The 22,547-nt window shown below is 50.3% G+C and overlaps 1 protein-coding gene across 3 annotated transcripts in view; it reads left to right on the plus strand.

Annotated features, from left to right (window-relative positions):
- Nucleotides 1–2,756: 2,756 nt before the first annotated feature.
- Nucleotides 2,757–22,547, plus strand: part of gramd1c (GRAM domain containing 1C) — a 73,775-nt gene continuing 53,984 nt past the window's right edge. For 2 of the 3 annotated variants that reach the window (XM_031895784.1, XM_031895785.1), the window contains exons 1-2: nt 2,757–2,900; nt 11,855–11,935. In XM_031895784.1, coding sequence (XP_031751644.1) covers nt 2,772–2,900; nt 11,855–11,935 — 210 coding nt within the window. In that variant the 5' untranslated portion in view covers nt 2,757–2,771. Of the gene's footprint in view, nt 2,901–11,854; nt 11,936–22,230; nt 22,450–22,547 lie in introns of those variants that run through there. The other variant, XM_012954418.3, reaches the window with a different exon arrangement.

Below are 22,547 nucleotides of genomic sequence, written 5' to 3' on the forward strand. Positions count from 1 at the left end.
ATTTCCCTGCCCCCCCCAATTACAACTTACTCTTTCTCCCCTTCTCACTGACTTCTAACTCAGCCTGCAGCCTTGTGCCTTTATATGGGGGGCACAGAGCCCCTCAGTGACTGCTAATATCCTTATCATTTACAGTAGGGGGTACATTATCCCTTATAATACATGAGTGATACTCAGAGTTCCCTGTATAACTCAGCCTGCAGCCTTGTGCCTTTATATGGGGGGCACAGAGCCCCTCAGTGACTGCTAATATCCTTATCATTTACAGTAGGGGGTACATTATCCCTTATAATACATGAGTGATACTCAGAGTTCCCTGTATAACTCAGCCTGCAGCCTTGTGCCTTTATATGGGGGGCACAGAACCCCTCAGTGACTGCTAATATCCTTATCATTTACAGTAGGGGGTACATTATCCCTTATAATACATGAGTGATACTCAGAGTTCCCTGTATAACTCAGCCTGTAGCCTTGTGCCTTTATATGGGCACAGAACCCCTCAGTGACTGCTAATATCCTTATCATTTACAGTAGGGGGTACATTATCCCTTATAATACATGAGTGATACTCAGAGTTCCCTGTATAACTCAGCCTGCAGCCTTGTGCCTTTATATGGGGGGCACAGAACCCCTCAGTGACTGCTAATATCCTTATCATTTACAGTAGGGGGTACATTATCCCTTATAATACATGAGTGATACTCAGAGTTCCCTGTATAACTCAGCCTGCAGCCTTGTGCCTTTATATGGGCACAGAGCCCCTCAGTGACTGCTAATATCCTTATCATTTACAGTAGGGGGTACATTATCCCTTATAATACATGAGTGATACTCAGAGTTCCCTGTATAACTCAGCCTGCAGCCTTGTGCCTTTATATGGGGGGCACAGAACCCCTCAGTGACTGCTAATATCCTTATCATTTACAGTAGGGGGTACATTATCCCTTATAATACATGAGTGATACTCAGAGTTCCCTGTATAACTCAGCCTGCAGCCTTGTGCCTTTATATGGGGGGCACAGAACCCCTCAGTGACTGCTAATATCCTTATCATTTACAGTAGGGGGTACATTACCCCTTATAATACATGAGTGATACTCAGAGTTCCCTGTATAACTCAGCCTGCAGCCTTGTGCCTTTATATGGGCACAGAGCCCCTCAGTGACTGCTAATATCCTTATCATTTACAGTAGGGGGTACATTATCCCTTATAATACATGAGTGATACTCAGAGTTCCCTGTATAACTCAGCCTGCAGCCTTGTGCCTTTATATGGGGGGCACAGAACCCCTCAGTGACTGCTAATATCCTTATCATTTACAGTAGGGGGTACATTATCCCTTATAATACATGAGTGATACTCAGAGTTCCCTGTATAACTCAGCCTGCAGCCTTGTGCCTTTATATGGGGGGCACAGAACCCCTCAGTGACTGCTAATATCCTTATCATTTACAGTAGGGGGTACATTATCCCTTATAATACATGAGTGATACTCAGAGTTCCCTGTATAACTCAGCCTGCAGCCTTGTGCCTTTATATGGGCACAGAACCCCTCAGTGACTGCTAATATCCTTATCATTTACAGTAGGGGGTACAGTATCCCGTATAATACATGAGTGATACTCAGAGTTCCCTGTATAACTCAGCCTGCAGCCTTGTGCCTTTATATGGGGGGCACAGAACCCCTCAGTGACTGCTAATATCCTTATCATTTACAGTAGGGGGTACATTACCCCTTATAATACATGATTGATACTCAGAGTTCCCTGTATAACTCAGCCTGCAGCCTTGTGCCTTTATATGGGGGGCACAGAACCCCTCAGTGACTGCTAATATCCTTATCATTTACAGTAGGGGGTACATTATCCCTTATAATACGAGTTCCCTGTACAGTAGCAGGTCTCTAAACTCTCTCAATTTTGACATGGCCCTATTGGCTTTAGCTTGCCGCCTTTCTCATCTTTGATTCTTTCTCCGGACTTTTACACTTTGCCGAAGTATTTCAAAATTTTTTAACCATCACCTGCGGCCCGAATGCATGAATGGTGACGGATGGTTAATCTCGTTTAAAAGGGCTGTTCACCTTTGGGTTAACTGAATGGTTTGAATGAGAGACCGGTATATGGATAGGAGGGGCTGAATAGAAAAGAAAGTTACAAAAGGTAACAATAAAACTGGAGCCTCACAGAGCAATAGTTGTTTGGCTGCCGGGGTCAGTGACCCCCTATATAAAGAAGAGTTGGGCTAAGAAGCCAATAATGTATAAGTAATGTATATGTATAAGGCTCTGCCTTTGTTTGGACACTGAGAGTTGTAGTTTAGTCACACACAGGACAGGGACACCCAGAATATCAAGCAGTTGTCAGACATGGATGCCATTTGCAGCCCTCAGCTTTGCCCCCAGATAATCTTATTATTATGCAGTTGGTCAGTTTTAAACTCCAGGGATAAACATTTCACCACAGAGAGAGACTATTTGCCAGGAATTGTGACATGGGGGTGTGTGGGACCCTTAGCCGATCATGGCTCCCCCATTACTAACACTAGAGGCCCTGCACCTACATATTCATCAGGAAAGCGACATGAGATCTCTGCGCCCAATCCCTGCACAACGGACTATTTTATAAACCCTGTAACACCGGATAGCAGTGCGCCTTGATTCCCCGTGACGGGACTTATACCGCTAGGAACGGATGGCGGGAAGGGGTTGCTGTGGAGATGAGGCAAGCGTTGCTTGGCAACCGAGAATCCTTTCTGAGCATCTTCGGGCATGGAGGATACGGGCCCCGCTGTGGGAGTTGGAGAGATGGAGAGGGATGAGTTATACACGGAGTTATACACGGAGGGAACAGCACAGCGCGATGGAGAGGCGGATAGTGAGGAGAGGGACCCGCCTGAGGTGAGGGAAGCAGCCATCATCCTCCCCCTCCTCCTCCTCCTCCTCCCCTACTGGTACCGGCACCTTCTCCCAGTGTGTCTGCTGCCCATTCTATCCCAGTGACTCCTAGTACCCCCAACTCCTTCCCTAGTACCCCTGCCTCCTGCCCCCTTCCCTAGTACCCCTGCCTCCTGCCCCCTTCCCTAGTACCCCTGCCTCCTGCCCCCTTCCCTAGTACCCCTGCCTCCTGCCCCCTTCCCCTAGTACCCCCAACTCCTGCCCCCTTCCCTAGTACCCCCAAACTCCTGCCCCCTTCCCTAGTACCCCTGCCTCCTGCCCCCTTCCCTAGTACCCCACTCCTGCCCCCTTCCCTAGTACCCCTGCCTCCTGCCGCCCTTCCCTAGTACCCCTGCCTCCTGCCCCCTTCCCTAGTACCCTGCCTCCTGCCCCTTCCCTAGTACCCCTGCCTCCTGCCCCCTTCCCTAGTACCCCCAACTCCTGCCCCCTTCCCTAGTACCCCTGCCTCCTACCCCCTTCCCTAGTACCCCTGCCTCCTGCCCCCTTCCCTAGTACCCCTGCCTCCTGCCCCCTTCCCTAGTACCCCTGCCTCCTGCCCCCTTCCCTAGTACCCCTGCCTCCTGCCCCTTCCCTAGTACCCCCAACTCCTGCCCCCTTCCCTAGTACCCCTGCCTCCTGCCCCCTTCCCTAGTACCCCTGCCTCCTGCCCCTTCCCTAGTACCCCTGCCTCCTGCCCCCTTCCCTAGTACCCCCTGCCTCCTGCCCCCTTCCCTAGTACCCCTGCCTCCTGCCCCCTTCCCTAGTACCCCTGCCTCCTGCCCCCTTCCCTAGTACCCCTGCCTCCTGCCCCTTCCCTAGTACCCCCTGCCTCCTGCCCCCTTCCCTAGTACCCCTGCCTCCTGCCCCCTTCCCTAGTACCCCCAACTCCTGCCCCCTTCCCTAGTACCCCTGCCTCCTACCCCCTTCCCTAGTTACCCCCAACTCCTGCCCCCTTCCCTAGTACCCCTGCCTCCTGCCCCCTTCCCTAGTACCCCTGCCTCCTGCCCCCTTCCCTAGTACCCCTGCCTCCTGCCCCCTTCCCTAGTACCCCCAACTCCTGCCCCCTTCCCTAGTACCCCTGCCCTCCCTTACCCCCTTCCCTGCCCCTGTCCTACCCCTGCCTCCTGCCCCCTTCCCTAGTACCCCTGCCTCCTGCCCCCTTCCCTAGTACCCCTGCCTCCTGCCCCCTTCCCTAGTACCCTGCCTCCTGCCCCCTTCCCTAGTACCCCTGCCTCCTGCCCCCTTCCCTAGTACCCCCAACTCCTGCCCCCTTCCCTAGTACCCCTGCCTCCTGCCCCCTTCCCTAGTACCCCCAACTCCTGCCCCCTTCCCTAGTACCCCTGCCTCCTGCCCCCTTCCCTAGTACCCCTGCCTCCTGCCCCCTTCCCTAGTACCCCTGCCTCCTGCCCCCTTCCCTAGTACCCCTGCCTCCTGCCCCCTTCCCTAGTACCCCTGCCTCCTGCCCCCTTCCCTAGTACCCCCAACTCCTGCCCCCTTCCCTAGTACCCCTGCTCCTACCCCTTCCCTAGTACCCCTGCCTCCTGCCCCCCTTCCCTAGTACCCCTGCCTCCTGCCCCCTTCCCTAGTACCCCTGCCTCCTGCCCCCTTCCCTAGTACCCCTGCCTCCTGCCCTTCCCTAGTACCCTGCCTCCTGCCCCTTCCCTAGTACCCCAACTCCTGCCCCCTTCCCTAGTACCCCTGCCTCCTGCCCCCTTCCCTAGTACCCCTGCCTCCTGCCCCCTTCCCTAGTACCCCTGCCTCCTGCCCCTTCCCTAGTACCCCCTGCCTCCTGCCCCCTTCCCTAGTACCCCTGCCTCCTGCCCCCTTCCCTAGTACCCCTGCCTCCTGCCCCCTTCCCTAGTACCCCTGCCTCCTGCCCCCTTCCCTAGTACCCCCTGCCTCCTGCCCCCTTCCCTAGTACCCCTGCCTCCTGCCCCCCTTCCCTAGTACCCCTGCCTCCTGCCCCCTTCCCTAGTACCCCTGCCTCCTACCCCCTTCCCTAGTACCCTGCCTCCTACCCCCTTCCCTAGTACCCCCAACTCCTGCCCCCTTCCCTAGTACCCCTGCCTCCTGCCCCCTTCCCTAGTACCCCTGCCTCCTGCCCCTTCCCTAGTACCCCCTGCCTCCTGCCCCCTTCCCCTAGTACCCCCAACTCCTGCCCCCTTCCCTAGTACCCCTGCCTCCTACCCCCTTCCCTAGTACCCCTGCCTCCTGCCCCCTTCCCTAGTACCCCTGCCTCCTGCCCCCTTCCCTAGTACCCCTGCCTCCTACCCCCTTCCCTAGTACCCCCAACTCCTGCCCCCTTCCCTAGTACCCCTGCCTCCTGCCCCCTTCCCTAGTACCCCTGCCTCCTACCCCCTTCCCTAGTACCCCTGCCTCCTGCCCCCTTCCCTAGTACCCCTGCCTCCTGCCCCCTTCCCTAGTACCCCCAACTCCTGCCCCCTTCCCTAGTACCCCCAACTCCTGCCCCCTTCCCTAGTACCCCTGCCTTCTACCCCCTTACCTAGTACCCCTGCCTCCTGCCCCCTTCCCTAGTACCCCTGCCTCCTGCCCCCTTCCCTAGTACCCCCAACTCCTGCCCCCTTCCCTAGTACCCCCAACTCCTGCCCCCTTCCCTAGTACCCCCTGCCTCCTGCCCCCTTCCCTAGTACCCCTGCCTCCTGCCCCCTTCCCTAGTACCCCTGCCTCCTACCCCCTTCCCTAGTACCCCTGCCTCCTGCCCCCTTCCCTAGTACCCCTGCCTCCTGCCCCCTTCCCTAGTACCCCCAACTCCTGCCCCCTTCCCTAGTACCCCTGCCTCCTGCCCCCTTCCCTAGTACCCCTGCCTCCTGCCCCCTTCCCTAGTACCCCTGCCTCCTGCCCCCTTCCCTAGTACCCCCAACTCCTGCCCCCTTCCCTAGTACCCCTGCCTCCTGCCCCCTTCCCTAGTACCCCTGCCTCCTGCCCCCTTCCCTAGTACCCCTGCCTCCTACCCCCTTCCCTAGTACCCCTGCCTCCTACCCCCTTCCCTAGTACCCTGCCTTCCTGCCCCCTTCCCTAGTACCCCTGCCTCCTGCCCCCTTCCCTAGTACCCCTGCCTCCTGCCCCCTTCCCTAGTACCCCCAACTCCTGCCCCCTTCCCTAGTACCCCTGCCTCCTGCCCCCTTCCCTAGTACCCCTGCCTCCTGCCCCCTTCCCTAGTACCCCTGCCTCCTACCCCCTTCCCTAGTACCCCTGCCTCCTACCCCCTTCCCTAGTACCCCTGCCTCCTGCCCCCTTCCCTAGTACCCCTGCCTCCTGCCCCCTTCCCTAGTACCCCTGCCTCCTGCCCCCTTCCCTAGTACCCCTGCCTCCTGCCCCCTTCCCTAGTACCCCCAACTCCTGCCCCCTTCCCTAGTACCCCTGCCTCCTACCCCCTTCCCTAGTACCCCTGCCTCCTGCCCCCTTCCTAGTACCCCTGCCTCCTGCCCCCTTCCCTAGTACCCCTGCCTCCTGCCCCCTTCCCTAGTACCCCCAACTCCTGCCCCCTTCCCTAGTACCCCTGCCTCCTGCCCCCTTCCCTAGTACCCCTGCCTCCTGCCCCCTTCCCTAGTACCCCTGCCTGCCCCTCCCTGGCCCCCCCCTTCCCTAGTACCCCTGCCTCCTGCCCCCTTCCCTAGTACCCCTGCCTCCTACCCCCTTCCCTAGTTACCCCTGCCTCCTACCCCCTTCCCTAGTACCCCCAACTCCTGCCCCCTTCCCTAGTACCCCCACTCCTGCCCTTCCCTAGTACCCTCCTGCCCTTCCCTAGTACCCCTGCCTCCTGCCCCCTTCCCTAGTACCCCTGCCTCCTGCCCCCTTCCCTAGTACCCCCAACTCCTGCCCCCTTCCCTAGTACCCCTGCCTCCTACCCCCTTCCTAGTACCCCTGCCTCCTGCCCCCTTCCCTAGTACCCCTGCCTCCTGCCCCCTTCCCTAGTACCCCTGCCTCCTACCCCCTTCCCTAGTACCCCAACTCCTGCCCCCTTCCCTAGTACCCCTGCCTCCTGCCCCCTTCCCTAGTACCCCTGCCTCCTACCCCCTTCCCTAGTACCCCTGCCTCCTGCCCCCTTCCCTAGTACCCCTGCCTCCTGCCCCCTTCCCTAGTACCCCCAACTCCTACCCCCTTCCCTAGTACCCTGCCTCCTACCCCCTTCCCTAGTACCCCCAACTCCTGCCCCCTTCCCTAGTACCCCTGCCTCCTGCCCCCTTCCCTAGTACCCCTGCCTCCTACCCCCTTCCCTAGTACCCCTGCCTCCTGCCCCCTTCCCTAGTACCCCTGCCTCCTACCCCCTTCCCTAGTACCCCTGCCTCCTGCCCCCTTCCCTAGTACCCCTGCCTCCTGCCCCCTTCCCTAGTACCCCCAACTCCTACCCCCTTCCCTAGTACCCCAACTCCTGCCCCCTTCCCTAGTACCCCTGCCTTCTACCCCCTTCCCTAGTACCCCTGCCTCCTGCCCCCTTCCCTAGTACCCCCAACTCCTGCCCCCTTCCCTAGTACCCCCAACTCCTGCCCCCTTCCCTAGTACCCCCTGCCTCCTGCCCCCTTCCCTAGTACCCCTGCCTCCTGCCCCCTTCCCTAGTACCCCTGCCTCCTGCCCCCTTCCCTAGTACCCCTGCCTCCTGCCCCCTTCCCTAGTACCCCCTGCCTCCTGCCCCCTTCCCTAGTACCCCTGCTCCTGCCCCCTTCCCTAGTACCCCTGCCTCCTGCCCCCCTTCCCTAGTACCCCCTGCCTCCTGCCCCCTTCCCTAGTACCCCTGCCTCCTACCCCCTTCCCTAGTACCCCTGCCTCCTGCCCCCTTCCTAGTACCCCTGCCTCCTACCCCCTTCCCTAGTACCCCTGCCTTCTACCCCCTTCCCTAGTACCCCTGCCTCCTGCCCCTTCCCTAGTACCCCCAACTCCTGCCCCCTTCCCTAGTACCCCTGCCTCCTGCCCCCTTCCCTAGTACCCCCTGCCTCCTGCCCCCCTTCCCTAGTACCCCCTGCCTCCTGCCCCCTTCCCTACTACCCCCTGCCTCCTGCCCCTTCCCTAGTACCCCCCAACTCCTAGTACCCCCTGCCCCCTTCCCTAGTACCCCCAACTCCTAGTACCCCCTACCCCCTTCCCTAGTACCTACAACTCCTAGTACCCCCTACCCCCTTCCCTAGTACCCCTGCCTCCTGCCCCCTTCCCTAGTACCCCCAACTCCTAGTACCCCCTGCCTCCTGCCCCCTTCCCTAGTACCCCCAACTCCTAGTACCCCTGCCTCCTGCCCCCTTCCCTAGTACCCCCAACTCCTAGTACCCCTGCCTCCTGCCCCCTTCCCTAGTACCCCCCACTCCTAGTACCCCCCTGCCTCCTGCCCCCTTCCCTAGTACCCCCAACTCCTAGTACCCCTGCCTCCTGCCCCTTCCCTAGTACCCCCAATCCTAGTACCCCTGCCTCCTGCCCCCTTCCCTAGTACCCCCAACTCCTAGTACTCCCTGCCTCCTGCCCCCTTCCCTAGTACCCCCCAACTCCTAGTACCCCCTGCCTCCTGCCCCCTTCCCTAGTACCCCCAACTCCTAGTACCCCCTGCCTCCTGCCCCCTTCCCTAGTATCCCCAACTCCTAGTATCCCCTACCCCCTTCCCTAGTACCCCCAACTCCTAGTACCCCCTGCCTCCTGTCCCCTTCCCTAGTACCCCCAACTCCTAGTACCCCCTGCCTCCTGCCCCCTTCCCTAGTACCCCCCAACTCCTAGTACCCCCTGCCTCCTGCCCCCTTCCCTAGTACCCCTGCCTCCTGCCCCCTTCCCTAGTACCCCTGCCTTCTACCCCCTTCCCTAGTACCCCTGCCTCCTGCCCCCTTCCTTAGTACCCCCAACTCCTGCCCCCTTCCCTAGTACCCCTGCCTCCTGCCCCCTTCCCTAGTACCCCCTGCCTCCTGCCCCCTTCCCTAGTACCCCCTGCCTCCTGCCCCCTTCCCTAGTACCCCTGCCTCCTGCCCCCTTCCCTAGTACCCCCTGCCTCCTGCCCCCTTCCCTAGTACCCCCCAACTCCTAGTACCCCCTGCCCCCTTCCCTAGTACCCCCAACTCCTAGTACCCCCTACTCCCTTCCCTAGTACCTACAACTCCTAGTACCCCCTACCCCCTTCCCTAGTACCCCCTGCCTCCTGCCCCCCTTCCCTAGTACCCCCAACTCCTAGTACCCCCTGCCTCCTGCCCCCTTCCCTAGTACCCCCAACTCCTAGTACCCCTGCCTCCTGCCCCCTTCCCTAGTACCCCCAACTCCTAGTACCCCTGCCTCCTGCCCCCTTCCCTAGTACCCCCAACTCCTAGTACCCCCTGCCTTCCTGCCCCCTTCCCTAGTACCCCCAACTCCTAGTACCCCTGCCTCCTGCCCCCTTCCCTAGTACCCCCAACTCCTAGTACCCCTGCCTCCTGCCCCCTTCCCTAGTACCCCCAACTCCTAGTACCCCCTGCCTCCTGCTCCCTTCCCTAGTACCCCCCAACTCCTAGTACCCCCTGCCTCCTGCCCCCTTCCCTAGTACCCCCAACTCCTAGTACCCCCAACTCCTGCCCCCTTCCCTAGTATCCCCAACTTCTAGTATCCCCTACCCCCTTCCCTAGTACCCCCAACTCCTAGTACCCCCTGCCTCCTGTCCCCTTCCCTAGTACCCCCAACTCCTAGTACCCCCTGCCTCCTGCCCCCTTCCCTAGTACCTCCAACTCCTAGTACCCCCTGCCTCCTGTCCCCTTCCCTAGTACCCCCAACTCCTAGTACCCCCTGCCTCCTGCCCCCTTCCCTAGTACCCCCAACTCCTAGTACCCCCTGCCTCCTGCCCCCTTCCATAGTACCCCTAACTCCTAGTACCCCCTGCCTCCTGCCCCCTTCCCTAGTACCCCCAACTCCTAGTACCCCCTGCCTCCTGCCCCTTCCCTAGTACCCCTAACTCCTAGTACCCCCTGCCTCCTGCCCCCTTCCCTAGTACCCCTAACTCCTAGTACCCCCTGCCTCCTGCCCCCTTCCATAGTACCCCCCAACTCCTAGTACCCCTGCCTCCTATCCCCTTCCCTAGTACCCCCAACTCCTAGTACCCCCTGCCTCCTGCCCCCTTCCATAGTACCCCCCAACTCCTAGTACCCCTGCCTCCTGTCCCCTTCCCTAGTACCCCCTGCTTCCAGTCCCCTTCCCTAGTACTACCTCCTGTCCTGCAGCCCTTTCCTAAGTACCCCCCCACTCCAAGTACCCCCTGCCTCCCAGTGTAGGACTGGCCCACCAGGATACCAGGAAAACTCCCGGGGGGCCCAGGTGTCGGTGGCCCCTCCTGCTCCTGACCATTTGGCCTGTTTCATGGTCATCCCCTATTTGTAAATGGGAAGAAAGAGGAGAAATAGATGGAAGGATAGATGCGGAACTTAATAAAGGGTGCGGAAGATTATTATCCGTATTATTGAGCCATTTGCTAGGCACATACTGTAGCAGTAGCAAGTTTATATAACAGTTAAGATAAACATCACATTCTAATCACATTAACTGGGAGATTGGACCAAACTAGAACTTAACATTTAAATGACTCACATTTCACTTTAAAAAACTTGTTTTGTCTGTGGTAACCTTAATATTTGGGTATTTCATTTCCGTTCCGCTGTTCTAGAACAATAAACAGGATTATCTGGCACGGAGCACCGCTTGTTCCAACCCTCAGACCTGAACAACTGCCAAATCCCTCGACTCTCCCTAAAAGCTCATCCAGTGCTTCCCCAGTATCTGCCGGGTACATGTGTGTACTGGTTACTGATTAAATGGGGGAATATTGCCCTGGAACATAGTATCTGTACTGGGATAGAGAACTGGCTGAAGGAGAGATTACACAGAGTGGGGGAAACAGAACATTTTCTAATTGGGCCAGAGTTCTGAGGGGAGTATCAAGGGGTCTGTCCTTGGGCCTTTGCTTTTGAACCTGTTTATTAATGACCTGGGGGGGGGGGTGGGCTGTCTGTGTTTGTGCTGATGGTGGTACATTGGGCAAAATTACAAGTTCCATGTGGGATGAATGAAGTGATATTTCTAAATTGGAAAACTGGGCAGTAAACTGGCAAATGAGGTTCAATGTTGATTAAATGCAATTAATTAATGCTTAATGGAGAAGTATCTGGGGGTATTTGTGGATAAAAAGTGCGTAACTCTAGGCAGTGTCGCTCAGTGGCTACTAAAGCAAATAAAGTTCTTGCATAAAAAAGAGCAATAACGCAAAGGATGAAAATATAATTTTGCCCCTTTATAGGTCCCTGGTAAGGCCTCACCCTGAGTATGGGGGGCAGTTTTGGGCTCCAGACCTTAAGAAGGATATTAATGAGCTGGAGAAAGTGCAGAGACTGCAACTAAACTGGTAAAGGGGATGGAAGGGTTAAACTATGGGGTTAAACTGTCGAGGTTGGGGTTGTTTTCTCTGGAAAAGAGGCGCTTGCGAGGGGACATGATTACTCTGTACAAGTACATTAGAGGGGATTATAGGCAGATGGGGGGGTTCTTTTCCCCTATAGGAAACAGCAGAGAACCAAATGCCACCCCTTTAAACACGAGGAACAGAACTTTTAGTTGAAGCAGTGTAGGGGGTTCCTTATGGTGAGTTCCTTATGTGTTTTGGGGTTTGTATGCTTTTAATATGGATTTCTAATAAAAATTGGGTTTTTCGGATCAAGAAAAACTGGACTGTATGGGAAGTTGGCACAAAAGAAACCATTACTCAAAGCCAACTGTGCCAAGGCGTATATGGAGTATGTGAGAAAGTATGAGAGCGATCACACTGGGACATGGGGAAATACAGGAATGCTGTAATGGCCCACTCAGTCCAACTGACACTCTGTGGGACTATTTTTTAATGATTTTTATAAATATACATATGTGTGTGTTCCCTGGGATCCAATGCGCCTCTAATGATGTATTTCTCTTTATAGGCAATGAATGATGGAGAGGAGTCTGCGATTCCTGAACCAGAGAAAGCGCCAAATAACTGGGCCTCAGACTGGAGCTTCTGGGTAAATCTTCAGCTTCTGTGTAATGTACAGGTATAGGATCCATTATCCAGAATGCTTGGGACCAAGGGTATTCTGGATAAGGGGTTCCTCCATAATTTGAATCTTCATACCTTAAGTCTGCTAAAAAAATCACTAAAACATGAAATAAACCCAATAGGGCTGTTCTGCCCCCAATAAGGGGTAATTATATCTTAGTTGGGATCAAGTACAGGTACTGTTTTATTATTACAGAGAAAAGGGAATCATTTAACCATGAAATAAACCCAATAGGGCTGTTCTGCCCCAATAAGGGGTAATTATATCTTAGTTGGGATCAAGTACAGGTACTGTTTTATTATTACAGAGAAAAGGGAATCATTTAACCATGAAATAAACCCAATAGGGCTGTTCTGCCCCAATAAGGGGTAATTATATCTTAGTTGGGATCAAGTACAGGTACTGTTTTATTATTACAGAGAAAAGGGAATCATTTAACCATTAAATAAACCCAATAGGGCTGTTCTGCCCCAATAAGGGGTAATTATATCTTAGTTGGGATCAAGTACAGGTACTGTTTTATTATTACAGAGAAAAGGGAATCATTTAACCATGAAATAAACCCAATAGGGCTGTTCTGCCCCAATAAGGGGTAATTATATCTTAGTTGGGATCAAGTACAGGTACTGTTTTATTATTACAGAGAAAAGGGAATCATTTAACCATTAAATAAACCCAATAGGGCTGTTCTGCCCCCAATAAGGGGTAATTATATCTTAGTTGGGATCAAGTACAGGTACTGTTTTATTATTACAGAGAAAAGGGAATCATTTAACCATGAAATAAACCCAATAGGGCTGTTCTGCCCCCAATAAGGGGTAATTATATCTTAGTTGGGATCAAGTACAGGTACTGTTTTATTATTACAGAGAAAAGGGAATCATTTAACTATGAAATAAACCCAATAGGGCTGTTCTGCCCCCAATAAGGGGTAATTATATCTTAGTTGGGATCAAGTACAGGTACTGTTTTAAAATCAATTTTAAAAATCTATATTATTTGATTAAAATGGAGTCTATGGGAGAGAGGCTTTCTGTAATTCAGAACTTTATGGATTACGGGTTTCCGGATAAGGGATCCCATACCTGTACCATGTCCCTTACCAGGCAGCAGTGAGTGTTAGCCTAATGCCCCTTGTGAGAAAAGTTTCCTGTGATAAATCTCTGCCACCGCGGGCGACTAATCTCTTAAAAATGCCTCCCTTTTCCAAAGTCACACAAAGTTGCCTGTAGGAAGTGTTCCATTTCGGAGTGATTAGCAGAGATTTAACGTGGGTGACTGATCTCTCCGTGGGGCATTAGCCTAATGGTACTCAGTGTATTACTTTGCTGTCTAACAGTTGCAGAAGGCTAAATAACGCACATATGTTACCAGATATAAGTCATAAATAGGGTATACATTGCAAACCAGGCAAGGAAACATGTGTCTCGCTTGCAGATAAGGAGAGGGTAATTATACAAGGGCTTTATCTGTTGACTAGTAATCTATTAACTGCTTCCTTCTGCTCCCACAATTGCTCTAAATAACCAGGAGCTTGGAAAATGGAAGCACGTCACAATGTTCCCTGCCAGGGGCAAGAAATAACAAAAACATAGATATTTCTTAATTAAAACTGTCAGCAAAATGTATGTTTAGCACAAGCTCTGTTTGTTGGTGTATACTGGGTATTGTTGGTGTATGCTGGGTATTGTTGGTGTATGCTGGGTATTGTAGGTGTATGCTGGGTATTGTTGGTGTATACTGGGTATTGTTGGTGTATGCTGGGTATTGTTGGTGTATGCTGGATATTGTTGATTTATGCTGGGTATTGTTGGTGTATGCTGGGTATTGTTGGTGTATTCTGGGTATTGTTGGTGTATGCTGGGTATTGTTGGTGTATACTGGGTATTGTTGGTGTATGCTGGGTATTGTTGGTGTATGCTGGGTATTGTTGGTTTATGCTGGGTATTGTTGGTGTATGCTGGGTATTGTTGGTGTATACTGGGTATTGTTGGTGTATTCTGGGTATTGTTGGTGTATGCTGGGTATTGTTGGTGTATACTGGGTATTGTTGGTGTATGCTGGGTATTGTTGGTGTATACTGGGTATTGTTGGTGTATGCTGGGTATTGTTGGTGTATGCTGGGTATTGTTGGTGTATGCTGGGTATTGTTGGTGTATGCTGGATTGTTGGTGTTATACTGGTATTGTTGGTGTATTCTGGGTATTGTTGGTGTATGCTGGGGTATTGTTGGTGTATACTGGGTATTGTTGGTGTATGCTGGGTATGTTGGTGTATGCTGGGGTATTGTTGGTTTATGCTGGGTATTGTTGGTGTATGCTGGGTATTGTTTGTGTATTCTGGGTATTGTTGGTATGCTGGGTATTGTTGGGTATAACTGGGTATTGTTGGTGTTGCTGGGTATTGTTGGTGTATACTGGGTATTGTTGGTGTATGCTGGGTATTGTTGGTGTATACTGGGTATTGTTGGTGTATACTGGGTATTGTTGGTGTATGCTGGGTATGCTGGGTATTGTTGATGTATGCTGGGTATTGTTGGTGTATGCTGGGTATGCTGGGTATTGTTGGTGTATGCTGGGTATTGTTGGTGTATGCTGGGTATTGTTGGTGTATACTGGGTATTGTTGGTGTGTAATGGGTATTGTTGGTATATACTGGGTATGTACTGGGTATACTGGGTATTGTTGGTGTATACTGGATATATACTGGGCATATACTGGGTATACTGTCATTTAGATATATACAGAATCAGAACAGATCATTAAATTGCTCAGCGCATACTGTGACCCCTGTCAAGAGAATAAAGGTGGCCATACATGGCCGATTCTAGCTGCCGATATTGGTCCCGACCGATTCTGCAGCTTATCGGCCCATGTAGCTAACGAGAGGCCTGCCCAACCAATATCTGGCCTGAAATCAGACAGATATCTATTGGGCAGGTTTAAAAATCTAGTTGGATCGGGGACCACATTGGCTCGTTGATGCGGTCCCTGAACGGACTGCGCCTATGACCATCGCTCTAATTCGATTGTTTGGCCCCAGGGCCAAACAACCAAATTAGCCTGAATTAGCCCGATATCACCACCCGTAAGTGGGGATATCGGGTGAAGAAGCGGATCTCAGCATGTATGGCCACCTTAAGCCCCCATTCTTGTATACCTTGGGGCCTACGGTGGCTCAGTTATTTCATCCTTCAACTCTGTGCATTTTCCTTCAAACCATTTGGTTAATCCTATTCAGTGAGGGAAAGGGGTGGAGAGGGTTTGTTAAAGGGCTGTCCATGCTAACTTATTAACGTAGGGTGAAGTTTCCCTTTACCATAATATACGGCATAGATAAGTAATGGGAACGGCGCTTGTGCTGTGCAGTGTTTGGGAGCAGTGCTGATAATGAAGCTGTGAGGTTGCTAGGTGCCCATGTCCCTAGTGATGAGCACCCAGTAGCACCTTGTGGGATAGAATATTGCCATTAATTGCCATCCCCTGTGTGTAATCTAGAAACAGCTTTGCCCTCTGAAAACAAACACGCACATGATATGGATATGTTTCACCCGCAATGCCATCCCACAGGCTAGAATGTAAATCGCCGGTGGGATGGCATACGCGGTGCCGCAATTTGCCAAAGTCGCCGAAGTTGCCTTGAGAGGAAGGCAAATCTCGGACTAATCTCCCTGTGTGTCACTGCCCTAAGGGCTGTGGCAGACGGGGAGACTAGTAGCCCGCAAAAAATCTCCCTTGTCGCGGGGGCGACTTGTCTCCCCGAAATACCATCCCACTGGTGAGTATGTAAATCGCTGGTGGGATGACATACGCAGCGCTGCGATTTCCCTGAAATCTCGAAAGTTGCCTTGAGAGGAAACTCTCAAGCGTGTGCCATCCCACCGGCAATTTACATTTTCGCCGGTGGGATGGCATTTCGGGGAGATTAGTCATCCGCGACAAGGGAGATTTGTCGCGGCACAACTAATCTCCCCATGTTCCACAGCCCTAAAGGTGAAGACACACGGAGCTACTTGTCACAGCTACTTAACACCAGAAAATCCCCTGCCGTAGACAATAGTGAGAATTGCCTCTGCTAAACACACATAGAGACAATTATCAGCAGTAAATGATCAGCATTGTCTGTTTCTGTAGCCGTGACAAGTAGCTGCTACTAATAGCTCTGTGTGTCTTCACCCTAACACTATTGTGGCATCAACTGAAAATCTATCATGTTCAAATTGCCCACTGGCCCATGAGACTGGCCCTGTCGGGGCTGAGTCAAAATAATGGTAAATAGCCCATACTGCATAAAAGATTTTTGTCAAGGGGGACATCGTAGGGCTGATTTGGGGCACAAGTGCTGTTCTGTTGTCCCCCCCAGGGTCTATGCACCATTTGATTTACACCCATAGCACTTTGTGCCCCTAAACCAAGCAATAGTAAGGGCTATAATATGCACAATGGAAACTTGTTATAAATGGGAATCAATGAAAACAATTATCCGCGACGCAAGATTATTTTCCTATAAAATATTGAAACGCTGCCTTTCATTGCATCCCTTGTTTGGTTTAGAAACACGAGACTCGATCCATGTTACATAGTTACATAGTTACATAGGGTTGAAAAAAGACCAGTGTCCATCAAGTTAAACCCATCCAAGTAAACCCAGCACACCTAACCCACACCTACCAATCTATACACTCACATACATAAACTATAAATACAACCACTAGTACTAACTGTAGGTATTAGTATCACAATAGCCTTGGATGTGATCGTTAGAGACAACAAACCCAAAAACGGCACGGAATTGCATGGAATCTGTCACCGTGTCAGTAGAGCTGAATGGAACAGCAGCAAAGGCAGTACTGGTCCCATCAGCTCAGTCCAACATGGGGGCCAGGCACCATGTACTGCTTAGCGTGTCCCCAGTACAGATAGTTATACCGTACAGCTTGTAGGGAGCCAACTAATTCTTTGTTATGGTAGGTCCTTGGCAGGGGGAGTTTAGTTTATTAGTGGATTACCAGGTATTTTAGACTAAAGAAGGGCAAGGCCGGTCTTAGGCCAGTTGGACGTATTGGGCCCTGCACTCATGGGGGCCCCGCACCATGGGGGATAAGCACATAAATCTGTCTAGCCTGCCCCCAACAATGATTGCCGATAATAAAACTATGTGTTCTGGGCCACTAAACACAAAGTGGGCACTGTATTCATACTGCTACCCCAGGGTATCTGTCACTGTGTATACATGGTTGGGCAGGGGCACCCGAAAAAACCCAGTGGGCCCAGACGGCCCCTGCAGGGTGCTCTACTGAGCCGCCGGTCTTTATCAACATATCTGCTATGTAGAATTGGGCCCTAAAGCCCCTGATGAATAATGAATGTATTTTTTAGAGATAGCGCCAGGTAAAGTTCTGTAGGTGAGTTTATTTTTCATGCTGCAAACAACCGGCTCCACAGAAATAAGCCTATTATACCAACATGGGGGTGTCGTTTGCAGCAAGAAAGTCATCAATAAACCATGAAATATGTAAACTGAAACAGGTTTCATAAATATACACTGCAGTTTAGTGGAATTTGTACCATAATTGTAAGCTCTTTGGGGCAGGGCTCTCTTCACCTCTTGTATCGGTTATTGATTGCTTTATATGTTACTCCTTGTAGAGTGTAAGCTCTTTTGGGCAGGGCTCTCTTCCCCTCCTGTATCGGTTACTGATTGCTTTATATGTTACTCCTTGTAGAGTGTAAGCTCTTTTGGGCAGGGCTCCCTTCCCCTCCTGTATCGGTTACTGATTGCTTTATATGTTACTCCTTGTAGAGTGTAAGCTCTTTTGGGCAGGGCTCTCTTCCCCTCCTGTATCGGTTACTGATTGCTTTATATGTTACTCCTTGTAGAGTGTAAGCTCTTTTGGGCAGGGCCCTTTTCCCCTCCTGTATCGGTTACTGATTGCTTTATATGTTACTCCTTGTAGAGTGTAAGCTCTTTTGGGCAGGGCTCCCTTCCCCTCCTGTATCGGTTACTGATTGCTTTATATGTTACTCCTTGTAGAGTGTAAGCTCTTTTGGGCAGGGCTCTCTCCCCCTCCTGTATCGGTTACTGATTGCTTTATATGTTACTCCTTGTAGAGTGTAAGCTCTTTTGGGCAGGGCTCTCTTCCCCTCCTGTATCGGTTACTGATTGCTTTATATGTTACTCCTTGTAGAGTGTAAGCTCTTTTGGGCAGGGCTGTCTTCACCTCTTGTATCGGTTACTGATTGCTTTATATGTTACTCCTTGTAGAGTGTAAGCTCTTTTGGGCAGGGCTCTCTTCCCCTCCTGTATCGGTTACTGATTGCTTTATATGTTACTCCTTGTAGAGTGTAAGCTCTTTTGGGCAGGGCTCTCTTCACCCCTTGTATCGGTTATTGATTGCTTTATATGTTACTCCTTGTAGAGTGTAAGCTCTTTGGGGCAGAGCTCTCTTCACCTCCTGTATCGGTTACTGATTGCTTTATATGTTACTCCTTGTAGAGTGTAAGCTCTTTGGGGCAGAGCTCTCTTCACCCCTTGTATTGGTTACTGATTGCTTTATATGTTACTCCTTGTAGAGTGTAAGCTCTTTTGGGCAGGGCTCTCTTCCCCTCCTGTATCGGTTACTGATTGCTTTATATGTTACTCCTTGTAGAGTGTAAGCTCTTTTGGGCAGGGCTCTCTTCCCCTCTTGTATCGGTTACTGATTGCTTTATATGTTACTCCTTGTAGAGTGTAAGCTCTTTTGGGCAGGGCTCTCTTCACCTCCTGTATCGGTTACTGATTGCTTTATATGTTACTCCTTGTAGAGTGTAAGCTCTTTGGGGCAGGGCTCTCTTCCCCTCTTGTATCGGTTACTGATTGCTTTATATGTTACTCCTTGTAGAGTGTAAGCTCTTTTGGGCAGGGCTCTCTTCCCCTCCTGTATCGGTTACTGATTGCTTTATATGTTACTCTGTATGCCCAATGTATGAAACCCACTTATTGTACAGCGCTGCGGGATATGTTGGCGCTTTATAAATAAATGTTAATAATAATAATAATGTAGAGTGTAAGCTCTTTTGGGCAGGGCTTCCTTCCCCTCCTGTATCGGTTACTGATTGCTTTATATGTTACTCCTTGTAGAGTGTAAGCTCTTTTGGGCAGGGCTCCCTTCCCCTCCTGTATCGGTTACTGATTGCTTTATATGTTACTCCTTGTAGAGTGTAAGCTCTTTTGGGCAGGGCTCCCTTCCCCTCCTGTATCGGTTACTGATTGCTTTATATGTTACTCCTTGTAGAGTGTAAGCTCTTTTGGGCAGGGCTCCCTTCCCCTCCTGTATCGGTTACTGATTGCTTTATATGTTACTCCTTGTAGAGTGTAAGCTCTTTTGGGCAGGGCTCCCTTCCCCTCCTGTATCGGTTACTGATTGCTTTATATGTTACTCCTTGTAGAGTGTAAGCTCTTTTGGGCAGGGCTCCCTTCCCCTCCTGTATCGGTTACTGATTGCTTTATATGTTACTCCTTGTAGAGTGTAAGCTCTTTGGGGCAGGGCTCCCTTCCCCTCCTGTATCGGTTACTGATTGCTTTATATGTTACTCTGTATGCCCAATGTATGAAACCCACTTATTGTACAGCGCTGCGGGATATGTTGGCGCTTTAGAAATAAGTGTTAATAATAATGACATTTATTTGCCTGTGAATAGGGGCCTCTCAGCGGCCTGCCCAATCCGTATCTGGCCAAAAAACAGCTAGTCATCTGTCAGGCAGGTATAAAAATTCACTCGGAAAAGGCCCTATGGCAGTCTGCTTCTGACTGTCTCCTTAGGCCTGCAGTATTACTGAAAATCCGATCACCCTGATTGTTGCAGCCTGTGGGTGGCCAAACTGGGGCACCCACATGCAGAATGAAGGTGTTTATGCAGCCTAAGAGTCTGTAGTTATGCCGATAGGGGCCATTAACAAACTGGAGTTTCTGTTTGGGCAGTCACTTGTGGCATGGTCGCTTATCCCACAAACAGTGGTCATACAGTTTACTCTGGCCAAATGTTCTGGGTGTAACCAATGCTAAGCAACTTTTTAATTGTTCTTTATTATTTAATTTTTTATAGTTTTTGAATGATTTGCCGTCTTCTACATTTTTGCAGCTTTCAAATGGGGGTCACTGACCCCGACAGCCAAAAAACTATTGCTCTGTGAGGCTCCAGTTTTATTGTTATTGTTACCGTTTATAACTTCTTTTTCTATTCATCCCCTCCCCTATTCATATACCAGTCTCTCATTGAAACCACTACCTGGTTGCTAAGGTAATTTGGATCCTAGCAACCAGATAGCTGCTGAAACTACTACTGGAGAGCTGCTGAACAAAAAGTGAAATAACAAAAAAAACTACAAATAATGAAAAAATGAAGACCAACTGCAAATTGTCTCAGAATATTACTCTATACAAGTTTTATATACACTAAACTGATGCAACAGATATGGTACATAGGGTATTGCGATCAATGAGGCCTTCTCAGGGAAAAAGCAGCAGGTCAAAATGCCTTTCTGTTTATGACACACTAATCCTCAGTGTAGCTGTAGAATCCTTGCCATAAAGCAAGCCTGGGCAGCCGAGTGTTGCCAAAAGTCACATGACTACCTGGGACCAAATCTACTTTTTATTCTTAGTTTGTCACCATATTTTGTTTCTTCTTGTAGACCCCTGGCAATATATATAGTGAATAAAGTACCCCCTATTGTAACATATAGGGATATTATAAGCCCCCGAGGGGTTCCTTATAATATATAGTGAATAAAGTACCCCCTATTGTAACATATAGGGATATTATAAGCCCCCGAGGGGTTCCTTATAATATATAGTGAATAAAGTACCCCCTATTGTAACATATAGGAATATTATAAGTCCCCGAGGAGTTCCTTATAATATATAGTGAATAAAGTACCCCCTATTGTAACATATAGGGATATTATAAGCCCCCGAGGAGTTCCTTATAATATATAGTGAATAAAGTACCCCCTATTGTAACATATAGGGATATTATAAGTCCCAGAGGAGTTCCTTATAATATATAGTGAATAAAGTGCCCCCTATTGTAACATATAGGGATATTATAAGTCCCAGAGGAGTTCCTTATAATATATAGTGAATGAAGTGCCCCCTATTGTAACATATAGGGATATTATAAGCCCCCGAGGGGTTCCTTATAATATATAGTGAATAAAGTGCCCCCTATTGTAACATATAGGGATATTATAAGTCACAGAGGAGTTCCTTATAATATATAGTGAATAAAGTACCCCCTATTGTAACATATAGGGATATTATAAGCCCCCGAGGGGTTCCTTATAATATATAGTGAATAAAGTACCCCCTATTGTAACATATAGGGATATTATAAGCCCCCGAGGAGTTCCTTATAATATATAGTGAATAAAGTGCCCCCTGTTGTAACATATAGGGATATTATAAGTCACAGAGGAGTTCCTTATAATATATAGGGAATAAAGTGCCCCCTGTTGTAACATATAGGGATATTATAAGCCCCCAAGGGGTTCCTTATAATATATAGTGAATAAAGTACCCCCTATTGTAACATATAGGGATATTATAAGTCACAGAGGAGTTCCTTATAATATATAGTGAATGAAGTACCCCCTATTGTAACATATAGGGATATTATAAGCCCCCGAGGGGTTCCTTATAATATATAGTGAATGAAGTGCCCCCTATTGTAACATATAGGGATATTATAAGTCACAGAGGAGTTCCTTATAATATATAGTGAATAAAGTGCCCCCTATTGTAACATATAGGGATATTATAAGTCACAGAGGGGTTCCTTATAATATATAGGGAATAAAGTGCCCCCTATTGTAACATATAGGGATATTATAAGCCCCCGAGGAGTTCCTTATATTATATAGTGAATAAAGTGCCCCCTATTGTAACATATAGGGATATTATAAGCCCCCGAGGAATTCCAAGAGTTCCATGGCGGTGACTTCTAATATCCCTGTAATGTAGGGAAATGACCAAACTGTATATTCTATATGTATAATTTATACTTGCATACAGTTGCCAGCTTCCCCTGCTGGAGTGAACAAACCAAATAAGTGATATTTACTACAAGCAAACTCATTCAGCAGAGATTAGGGACACAGTACGTCACTAATGCGCGGATATTATAATATTCATATCATGTTACAACAATCCCAACTCCGCCGGCACTGCCAAACTGTGGGATCTGCTATTTTGTTTACTACGGGAGTGCAGAACAGAATTATGTAAGAGGAAACGTTCTCTCTTCCTCCCTGTCTCTCTGTACACATGGTTTGTTCCAGGTGAGCGCCTCCGCTCTGTCTCGCTCTGTCTCGCTCAGTCGGCTGCAGGTAAGAGCACAGGAGATGTGCGTTCCTTGTCACTCACCCACAGGACTCGGGACACAGCCCCGTGGACTCCCGTCCTGCTGTCTTACTGGCTGCAGCACTGACTGACAGCAAAGGTAAGATACACTTGTCTAGTACTCAACCCATCAGTTTGCCGTTCATTTCTGGCATTCTGGGCACTTCTTCACTATTTATTACTATTATGTTTGCACAG

The sequence above is a fragment of the Xenopus tropicalis genome, chromosome 2 (genome assembly GCF_000004195.4).
Source record: "Xenopus tropicalis strain Nigerian chromosome 2, UCB_Xtro_10.0, whole genome shotgun sequence".
Classification (NCBI taxonomy): Eukaryota; Metazoa; Chordata; class Amphibia; order Anura; family Pipidae; genus Xenopus; species Xenopus tropicalis.